The sequence below is a fragment of the Elephantulus edwardii genome, unplaced genomic scaffold (assembly GCF_000299155.1).
Source record: "Elephantulus edwardii isolate Elephantulus edwardi_28Jun2011 unplaced genomic scaffold, EleEdw1.0 scaffold00156, whole genome shotgun sequence".
Lineage (NCBI taxonomy): Eukaryota > Metazoa > Chordata > Mammalia > Macroscelidea > Macroscelididae > Elephantulus > Elephantulus edwardii.
This window is the reverse complement of record NW_006399906.1, coordinates 652,389-663,712: the sequence shown is the minus strand read 5'-3', so window position 1 is coordinate 663,712 and position 11,324 is coordinate 652,389. Positions and strand designations below refer to the sequence as shown.

The 11,324-nt window shown below is 34.9% G+C and overlaps 1 protein-coding gene across 1 annotated transcript in view; it reads left to right on the top strand.

The window, feature by feature from the left end:
• Nucleotides 1-11,324, top strand: part of LOC102866788 (tyrosine-protein kinase Fer-like) — a 575,672-nt gene that overhangs the window by 365,103 nt on the left and 199,245 nt on the right. The window contains exon 12 of the mRNA XM_006895050.1: nucleotides 7,877-7,933. Within this exon, the coding sequence (XP_006895112.1) occupies nucleotides 7,877-7,933 (57 nt within the window). The remainder of the gene's footprint in view (nucleotides 1-7,876; nucleotides 7,934-11,324) is intronic.

The window sequence follows — 11,324 nt, the reverse complement described above, 5'->3', positions numbered from 1 at the left end:
CTTCGCTCATTAGTGTTCAAAGCCTCAAACCTGTTCCTGAGATGGTTCTGAAATTCAGGTGGGATAGACTCAAAGTTATATTTTGGTTGCCTTGGATTTGGTTTAATTTTCCTCAGCTTCAGCTTGAATTTGCATATGAGTAGTTAGACTGTTAAAAAAAACACAAACTAGGATAGAAGTAATTCCTGCCATGTTACATGAAAGATGGCATTTGCTTAGAGGTACTACAACCCCACACCAGATAGAGAGAGATTAAGAGCAGGAAACTGTAACTGAGGACCAGCAAGCAAAATTACAAACTTTCGAAGAGGCAGGCAGCACTCAGGTGAGATTCCCATTTGGCTGCCATGTCAACATAGAAGTTGAAAAAAACTTTTGGAAAGGTGAGCTTTCCCATTGCAAAGGACCAGAAAGGACTCTTGGTAAAGCCAGTTGTCCTCCTCCATAAGGGAACACTTTAATCTGCAACTAACATCATAAAGATAAAGAACTGTCAACAATCTACACAGACACAATAGAAATGTCCTAACACCAAGTAAAACTTCACATAATGTCAAGCAATCAGTAGGCAGCTTCAAGTATTGTGGAAAAACAAAATAGCATTCTCCTAAAAAAAGTGCAGCATAATGCCGATCCAATGAAAATCCCAGCGACAGGGAGGCAGAAGGGAAATATTGATGTGGAATTATCCAAACATCTACTGAAGAAGGTACAAATGATGGGAGAAAAATTAGAAGGAAAAAATAAAGCAAATACTCCAGAGAGAAATAAGAACTACATTGATGTGTAATTATATAAACAATTACAGAGAAGATGCAAATGATGGAAGAATGAATGGAAGTCATAAATAAAGTTAATCCTCCAGAGACAAGGAGCCAGAAAAAAATATACTGACATGGAGGAACATGAACAACTATAGAATAAATTGCAAAAGATAGAGTAAAAATATGAAACTGCCGATAAAGAATATAAGAACTTAAAAAATCATTGCAAGGGAGAGAGAGTACAGCCACCCAGTACTGGAAATAACAGAATTGCATGAAAATGCAGTCTAGAATATCAAGAACAAAATGACAGAAGTTTCCAATGTACTGGAGGGACAAAAAAGCAGAAGGGAGAATCAGTGCATTAGAAAAACCTCAGTGGGAACATACTAAAAGAGAAAACAGAGGAGACAAAAGTATAATGAAGAATACATTAGAGTCATGTGAGATAACTTGAAAAAAGAACAAAATGCGTGTGATTGGAATTCCAGAACATAAGATTCAGGGAAAACACTTAGAAAATTGTGTACTAAAGAAAACGTTATGGAGGAAAACATCCCAAACATTATGAAGAAAGACAAAATCCACTTTCAAGGAGCTCAGTGAACCCTAAAGTAACTAGAACCCAAAGTAAAAGCATCAAGACATACCATAGTCAAATTCTCTAAAATCAAAGATAAGGATAGGATACTAAAAGCAGAACAAGAAAAACAAAGAGTCTGCCACAAAGGAGAACCACTTAAGTTCTGTTATCTCAGCAGAAACCATGAGAGCAAGAACTGTAAAGTATGAAGGAGAAATTATGTTATTTGCAGAAAAGCAGAACCCTCAGGCATTTGTGAAAACAAAACCAACTCTACAAGAAATTTTAAGGGAAGTCATTCACACAGAGACATGAAAGGAAATTGGATGGGTCGTAGTAACAAAACAAAACAAAAAAACAAAACAAAAAAAAACAGAAAAAGAAACATAGCAAAATGGCAGTCAGAAAAACAGGCCTGACAATAATTAACCTTTAATGTGAATGCGCTAAATACACCAATCAATAGAAAAGGAGTAGAAGAATGGATCAAAAACAAAGCTCATCAAGAGACACAGCAAAAATACGAGGAAAAGATAGACTGAAAATCAAAGGGTAGGAAAAAACATACCAAGAAAATGGCACCATGAAAACACAGTGGTGACAATCCTAATCTCTGATAAAATACAGTTCAGGATAAAAACCATCATAAAAGATAAGGAAGGATACAATATAATGATTAAAAGCACAGAAGCACACAAGGACATAACTTTGTTCATCATCTGTACACTAAATAATAGACCTGCAAAATACATAAAGCAAAGATTAACAGACTTGAAAAAAGAAATATACAGCACGATAATAGTGGTGGTTGTTATTGTTATTGCCTTTGAGTTAAATGTGATTCATAACGACCCAATGCATAATACACCACTCTCACCAAAGGATCAATCAACTCAAACCTAACAAAGATGCAGATCTAAACTATATAATTAGCCAACTTGATCTTGTGGTTATATTTGAGGTATTGCACCTAACTAAAAATGAATTTGCTTTCTGAAGTACACATGGTACATTTTCCAGAAATGATAATAGATTAGAACACAGGCAATCCTCAACAAATACAACAGCACAGAAATAATAACAAAGTATCTTCTCAGACCACAATGCCATAAAACTAGAAATTAACAAAAAGAGAATAAAGATTACAAAACTACCGATGTGGAAGCTAACTTTACCCTCTGCTAGAACTAAATTGGATTATAGATGCAATAAAAAGGTTCTTTGAAACCAATGATAATGAAAATACAACATGCTAAAACCCCCTGAGATACAGCTAAGGCATTCCTTGAGCATTCATAGCAATAGGCAAACACATTAAAAAGGAAGAAAGAAGCAAAAATTAATGACCAACTCAACACCTCTATCAAGTAGAAAAACAATAACACCACAGTCTCTAGAAGAAGGAAATTATAATTACAAGAGCTGAATTCAATGAGATAGAAAATAGAAAAACAAGTGAAGCCATCAACAAAACTAAGAGCAGCTTTTAAATAGACAATCCTTTGGCAAACTTAACAAAAGAAAAGAAAGAGAAGGCACAAATAACTGAAATGAGAAATTAAAGATATAATATCACAGCACAACCAACTGAAATGAAATAAGAACAGAATGTAATAAAAAATTATATTCTGGTGAATTTGAAGTGGACAAATTGCTAGATACTCACATCCTGCCTAGATTGACACAGACTGATGGAGAACACTTGAACAGACCAGCCCCAAAAGAAAAAAATTGAGCAAGGTATAAAAGGACTAAAAAAAAAAAAATCCTGGCCCAGATGACGTCATGGCTGATTTCTACCAAACATTCAAAGAAAATTTATCACCAATTCTACTTAAATTATAAAAAAAAATAGAAAACAAAGCAACAATCACAGAGTAATTATGTGAAGCAAGAATACTAATACCAAAACCAGGCAGAGACATTAACAAAAATGAAAACTACAAACCAATATCTCTCATGAATATAGATGCAAATATCCTTAACAAAATCCTAAACAAAAGGGTCCAAGAGCACATTTAAAAAAAAAAATTATCATGACAGAGTGGGATCCAAAATAGATGTTGTTGTTGTTGTTGTTGTTATGTGCCATCGAGTTGCCTGTGACTCATAGCTCAAAATAGATATTCAAGAACTTTTTTCAATTTTAGAAAAACAATCAATGTAATTTGTCACATTAAACAAAGAACAGGAACCACATGATGCTGTCAATTTAGGTAGAAAAGGCCTTTGACAAAAATTAACATCCTTTCCTAATTAAAACACTAAGCAAAATAGGTATAGACGGAAATTTCCTCAGCAAAGTGAAAGGTGTATACACAAACCAAGAGCCAACATTCTCAATGGAGAAAGACTAAAAGCATTCCTCTTGCAAACAGGGAACAGACAAGGATGTCCACTTTCACCATTTATGTTCTGTAGCATATTGGAAGTACTTGATAGGACAATACAAGAGAATGAAAAAAGAAACATCCAATTTAGGGTAGAGGTGGTAAATGTTGTCATGTGCAGATGATATGACAGTGTACACAGAAAACCCAAGGGCTCATTAAAAAAAAAAAAAACACCAAAAAACAAAACAAAAACAATAACAACAAAAAAAAGACACAAAACCTCTATTAGAGCCAGTAGACCAATTTAGTAGAGTGGCAGGATAGAAGATCAACATACAAAACTCAGTGGGATTCCTCTACAATAACAAAGGAACACAGATAAAGAAATTAAGAAAGCATTAATACTTAAAATACCCAACCACAAATTGATATACTTGAGAATAAACCTAACAAAAGACACAAACTGGAACTAATTTTACTTTTCTTCAACTTCAATTTGAATTTGCACATGAGTAATTGATGTTCTGTGTTCACCAGTTTATAACAGAAGATTTGGAAGATAACTACTTAGTCAACTGGGAATCATATTTGTCCCCAGTCCCAAGAAAAGTGATCTAACAGAATGTGCAAATTATCAAACAATATCATTAATATTTCAAAATATTGTAGAAGATCATTCAAAAATGGCTAGAAAAGTAGATTGATTAAAAACTACCATAACTTACTCTTAGGGCAGGGCAGGCTTCAGAGCTGCTGTTCATAGGGTCACTGTGGGTCACAGTTGATTGATGGCACTTAACAACAAGAAGCCTTACTGTAGGATAAAACATTACTGTATCCTGTTCCATTCTTGTAACTGTTGCTACTCTTAAACCTGTTGCAACCACTGTGCCAATCTAGATTATGAGAGTCTTCATTTTTTTCTTTCTTAAACTGGTTGTACTTTACAACGTAAAAGAAGGATGGGCATTCTCCTCCAGTGTGATTACTAGTTCTAAAAACCCATTGGAGGGTCAGATATTGGTTAGTTTCGGTCCATATTGTGCACAGTAACAGCAACAACTTTGCAAAGCATGATGTTCTTTTCAAAGGAACGTTCCCCTCCTGATAGCATGTCCTAAGTAGGTGAGATAGCATCTTACTATGTTCACTTCTCAGCAGCATGCTAGCTCTACTTCACTCAGGACAGATTCCTTTGCTCTTCAAGCAGTTAGTTAGTTCATGGTATTTTAAACTTTCTTCATTTAGCACCATGATCAAATGGCATCAATTGGTTTCCTTATTCATTGTCCATGTATTTTCCTGACTTAAATGATTTTAAAATTGCTTATGAATTTCAAAACATAGAAATAGATATGAATTCAATACCTTTATACATGTGACAAAATGTGTTTAAAAGTTTAATGATAATTATTATAAAAATAGTAATATTCAAATTAATGATATTTATCATCCATCTCTTGCATGCCTGTGAGTCAATTGAAAATATCATGATGGGGGTCAGGCACATGTTAGTCTTCAAAGTTACACTTTGCTTTTTAAAACCAGAAAGACACCTTTTGAAGTAGACCTACTCAATGCACTATAATATTTGATGTGTAGGCTAGTGCTTCCATGGACATTGGGTTTTTAATCCAAATAAAATTTAAACTTTGTTTTTTTCCCTCCTTTCATCATTATTTTGCTTATTGGTTTAATTGTGAGGTTTTACTGGTCTTTATACTAAAATATAGTCCATATTTATGGGGGGAAAACCCAAAACAAACTGGTTTTAGAAGAGGCTGTGGCACCAGTCATATCATTGCTGATATCAGATGGATTTATCTGAAAGCAGAGAATACCAGAGGAATGACTATTTGTGCTTTATTGACTGTGCACAAGCATTTGACTGTGTGGATCATAACAAATTATGACTAACATAGAGAAGAATAGAAATCTCACAATACTTTACTGTGTTCATATGGAATCTATACCTAGATTGAGATAGTGTTGGCCAAAATAAGCAACAGAATACTGCATGGTTTAAAATTAGAAAGGGATGAGAGTGATCTACTTTTTCATACATATTCAGTCAGTTTCCTGAGCAAATAAATACTTCGCAAACCCAGACTCTGAGAAGAATGTGGCATCATCTGTTTGTTGAAATATGTCAGTTGGTATTCCATCAATTCCTAGGGCGTTAGTTTTTGCCAAGTCGTTCAGAGCAGCCTGTACTTCCTCCTTCATCACCATTGCCTCTAGATTGAACTGGATAATATAAGATTGAGATTTTTTTTTTTTAATTCCAGTCCTTCTGTCTTGTACCTTCTAAGACAAAAATATCTTCTCAAGGGTTTGAATGTTTTTGCATTTGCAAAATCAAAATAGGTAATCTTGAGAATGAGCAAACAAGGGTCAATGGAAGTTTATAAAAGAGAGGAGCGAACTGGTGGGGGGGGGAGGGCTGGGCGGGGAGAGAAGTGCAGCAATGAATGAATGGAAATCCAAAATCTCTGTAACTGTTCATTAAAATTATTAAAATTAAAAAAAGGAAAAAATATACGTTCTTACCTGACCTGTAACAACAACTGCTACCTGTAATAAAAGTTTTGATTTCAGATGAATAAAAATATTACTTTTGTCTTTAATGTAAATTTAATCTAACTGTTAACTCAATATAGTAAACTTACATTAAGCTTTAGTTCCAACTCAAAGGAACACCATGGGGGTTTCCCAACGTTATGCCTGTATATAGAAGCGCACTGCAGTATCTTTCTCTCTTACAACAGCTGGTGGGGTTGAACCAATACGGCCCTATCTCAACCTTCGCCTTTATTCATTGCCATCAATCTGGAACCAACTCAAAGCTAATACTCCAGTGTTTTTATTTCAGAGTCTTTAAGTCACATAGGAGGAGATTGCCCATCTCTCTCCCAAGGAGTCCCTGGTGGATTCAGAACACCAAAGAGGTGCTGCCTTTGGGTTGGCAGCACAATTCCCTACAGATTATACCATTAACAGTTACAGTCCTAATCCAAATACAGGGTCTGTCCAGGCACTCAAATCTACCAGTGGCTCCTTGGGAGAAAAATGGACAGTCTCCTCTAGTATTGTCAATATGTTGTTATTGTTAGTGGCCATCAAATCACCTACAACTCAGCTACCCTATGAACAACAGAACTGAACTCTGCCATATTCTGCACTGTTTTCTCCATCTCTGATATTCTCAAACCATTTTAATAATTGCCATATCAACCCATGTTGTTGAAGGTTTTCCTCTCTTTCTCTGACCCTCCACCTGATGTTTTTTCCAAACTACAAAACACTAAATTTTGTATATTACTATTACTCTAAGATCTTATCGTTACATTTTCTTTCTCTCCCCTATCCCCCCTGTTTCTTTCTCCTCCCTCTCTTCCTCTCCTTTTATCTTTTCTTCCTCCATCTTATCCTTCTTTATTCTTTCTTCCCTTCCTTTCTCTTTCTTCCTTATATTTTTTCTTTTCTAATGCCATTCTAACATCCTAGCATTGTGTAATTTAATAGTTGAAGTTTTGAGGTGATAAAATATTCTCTAAGTAGTAATCACTTCTTGAGATCAGAAAATGGGATGTTCTTTTATAATGGCATGTTTGAATCACTAGTCTTCAGTATCCTGGTGATACTGTAATTGATGTTTGTTGTTTTATTTTACTACAGGAAATTGCTTGGGAAAGATATGGGACTACATGCAGTGATGTAGACAGCTATAACTCAGAGCCAGTTTATAAGTGGAAAATCAGCTCTTAGTAATGTGATTTATATAGAAAAATAATTCTCTGAGTTCAACTTCAGAATTAGAAATCTTTGCATCTTAAGATAAAATTCTTTGAAGTTTTTATAACTGAAGTTTTTGAGAAATGGCAAATATTAAGAGGGCCTGAGTTTATAGTAGTGAAATGTCCATCTGTGTTCTAATTATAAAGCTGCTACCATTATAAAGGTTAGATTTTCTGATTGAAGTTTGTTGTAATATAGTTTTTAATGCTACATTATGTATAATGTTTGTTAAAACTGTTTTACAACTTTTTAGCATTATATTTTCTTAACGTACTCTTGACTGAGTATTCTAAATGAAATACCACTTTCAGTCTTTTGCCTGCTCCCCCAAATGCATCTTACAGGAAATTTACTGTTGCTTGGACTAAACAAAATCTTTTACTTTTTCTTTGCTGTAGGACAAGAAATGGATTCTCAATCATGAAGATGTCACATTGGGAGAACTACTGGGCAAGGTATGTAATCAACTACACCAAATAACAAAAATATTTATATTCATTATGAATTATATATACTTTTTTATTTTCTTAAAAGCTGCGTTTATGTCCCAGTATATAGCAAGGCACACTAAATGTGTTCCTAGAAGAACACAGCAATACATCATTTTTAACTACTGTATCATCCATTGAATGGATGTGTGAAAATCTTTGAAAGGTTGATTTTTTAAAAAAATAGAACATATACCTTTTTCTCTGGAAGGAATATAAGATATAAATTTTTCAGTTACAATGTACTGAAACCCAAACTTCCACTACCATCCACTGCTATCAAATTGATTATCACTCATAGACCCTTTGTAAGTCAGAAGTTATAGGATTTCTAAGGCTCTGTGTATTTATAAAAGATGAATTATCAGTAAAAATTGTAATTAATCCTCAGCATTTTATGCATACAAATAAATTCTTACTTTTTAAAAAAATCTGATTAAATCTTGATGAATTAAGTGACTTGCTTTGACATACGTTGAGAAAGTAAGTCTTTGTTGAAATAACCTACTTTGTAGGGTTCTTATTATTATGTGAAAATAAGTCTTATTATTATATGCAAATATTTTTCCAAAATGGAAATATTAAATTGCTATTAGAAAGCATATTTGTATTAGTAACACTGAAATCAGTGTTTATTTACTCTGTGCGACCTAGTTATTTTTAAGCAACCATTCCTCCTTTATGTTGTTCTGCAGTGAAAACTCAACTCAGTTATTGGACAAAAAAAAATATTAAAAAGTAATAAACACATCTCCAAGAAAGTATAATTAAATAATGAATTATAAAACCCTTTACTAAAATAAGGCTAAGATGTGTATGAAATTCAGAATGTTCTCCACTGAGGAAAAGTGTTGGAATATGCAGAATCTAATAGAGGTTAGAGAGGAGAGAATGAGAGTTAACCAGTGACCAAGAACTTCTTAAAATTACTCATGTAAACAGGACACATCATGAGGTTTGTCTCCATGGACTTAAGATCAGTAATGGTAATGAAGCTCTGTCTGGAATGGTAGGGAGAAATGGATATCCAACACTTCCTCTTGACCTCTTTGTATGAAGAGAAAGTAGCCTGGGGAAACATAGTACTTTTTCAGATGTTTGGAAGCACTTTCCTTGAAAACTGTTAATCGAGTTGAAGTTCTCTTGATAATTGTTCAATGAATACTTCAAACTTTCACATCCATGATATATGTCAAAACCAGTGCTATGAAACAAAAAACATTATAATGTTAGTTAGGGACAATTAATGTTCAGGAAGAAGAGACTTAGTTCTAGGAAAATCAAAAGAGCTTTCATGAAAGAGGGAATAAAAAAAATTCAGTGTCATTTTTCATGATTGTAAGTACAGTCTTTAAAATGGTAAAAAAAGCATGTCATGTGCTTGGGATCACCAATCCTTAAGTTAGAAAGAAATGTGACAGTTGGAGCCTACAATGAAGTATTTGTTGTTGTTATGTGAAGTCCAGTTGCCTGCATCCCATAGTGACCCTGTGTACAGCAGCTCTGAAACCTGCCTTGTCCTGAGACAGACTCACCAATTCTGACATACCAACCCTTATTTTCCCAGTCACTGTATCAATCCTTCTCATCCATCGTCTTCATCTCCCGTGCTGTCCCTCCACCACTCCAAGTCCTTCCCCATGGACCAGTCTATCCTAGCCACATGCCCAAAGTATGTGAGACAAAGATTCAAAATCCTTTCCCCTAAGGAGAAACTTGGATTCACTCTTTCCAAAACAGACCTATTTGTTTTCTTGGTGGTACATGGTATGTTCAGGACTCTTCTCCAGCTCCACAATTTGAAGGCATCAATTCTTCTTCTCTTATCCTTAGTCATTGTCCAGCTCCCTGATTCATAGCAAGTAATTGTGAAAAATCATTTCCCAGATTAGGCACACCTTAGTCTCTAGACTGACATTGTTGCTTTTCAGTACTCTGGAGATGTCTCTGACAGCAGATTTTTCCAATGCAATTTGTCTTTTCATTTCCTGACTGCTAGTGTTGATTGTGGAGCTGAGCAAACTGTAATTGTTATTAATTTCAATCTCTACTCCTTCTATTATGGTGCTGCCAGTTGTCCCAGTGGTGAGAATATTTGTTTCTTGATGTGGTGCTTCAATCGATATTGAAGACTACAGTCCTTGAACTCTACAGCAAGTGCTTTATTTAGGTCTCCTCACATTCAGAAAGCAAGGTTGTGGCATATGCATAACATAGATTGTTGATGAGTTTTCCTCCAATTCTGATGCCACAACTCCCCATCATAAAGCCCTGCTTTCTGAATTATCGGTTGTGTATATAGATTGAAAAGGTATGGAGGTAGAATGTATCCCTGATGCACTCCTTTCCTGATTTTGAACCCTGCAGTGTTTCCTTGCTCTATTCTTACAACTTCTTTCTGGTCCAAGAATACATTTTGCATAAACACAGTCAAGTGTAGTGGGATACCCGTTTTCGTCAAGGTTAGCCACAATTTGCTGTGATCCACACAGCCAAATGTCTTTGCACAGTCAATGAAAAACAGATTGACGTTTCTCTAGTACTCTTTGCTTTCTGCCAAGATTCATCTTACATTGGCCATAATACCTCTAGTTCCACAACCACTTCTGAACCCAGCTTGCATTTCTGGTAGTTCTCTGGCAGTGTACTGTCCCAGTCATTTCTGGGTAATCTTCAGCAGGATTTTGCTAGTGTGTGATATTAGTAATACAGTTTGATAATATCCACGCTCTTTCAGGTCACTTTTTTTTGTAATGGGAATAAATATGGATCTTTTCCATTCAGTTATCCAGGTAGTTATCCTCCAGATTTCTAGGCACAGCATGTTGAGCACATTCAGGGCAGCATCTGTTTGTTGAAATACATCAATTGGTATTCCGTCAAATCCCTGGGCTTTATTTCTTGCAAGGCTTTCAGAGCAGCCTGAACTTCCTCCTTCATCACCATTGCCTCTTGATCATGTATTGCTTCTTGAAATTCTTCTATGCCAGTCAATTCTTTAGTACAGTGACTCTAAAGACTAAGAGATTGACGGTAGTTGAAGGATGTTGATTGTAATGTAATTGAAGTTATCCCTTCAATTACTCCAGAAGAAATTATTCTGACAGGACTGTTGGTAGATGAATTACAGAATAACACAATAACCTTTCTAAGAATGTAAAGGGGAAGATAGGAGTTACTGTGGAGATGCTGGTGATGGTAATAAACCTACTTACTGAAAATGGTAAAATGACCAAGAAGAGTCTTGATGAATAAAATAGTTAAGTTGTGAAAATTTAATTTACCTTGTAGAAGCTGAATTATATGTACTTTCAGAATTTTACAAAATACCAAAATATGACTTTCATTTCATCCCACC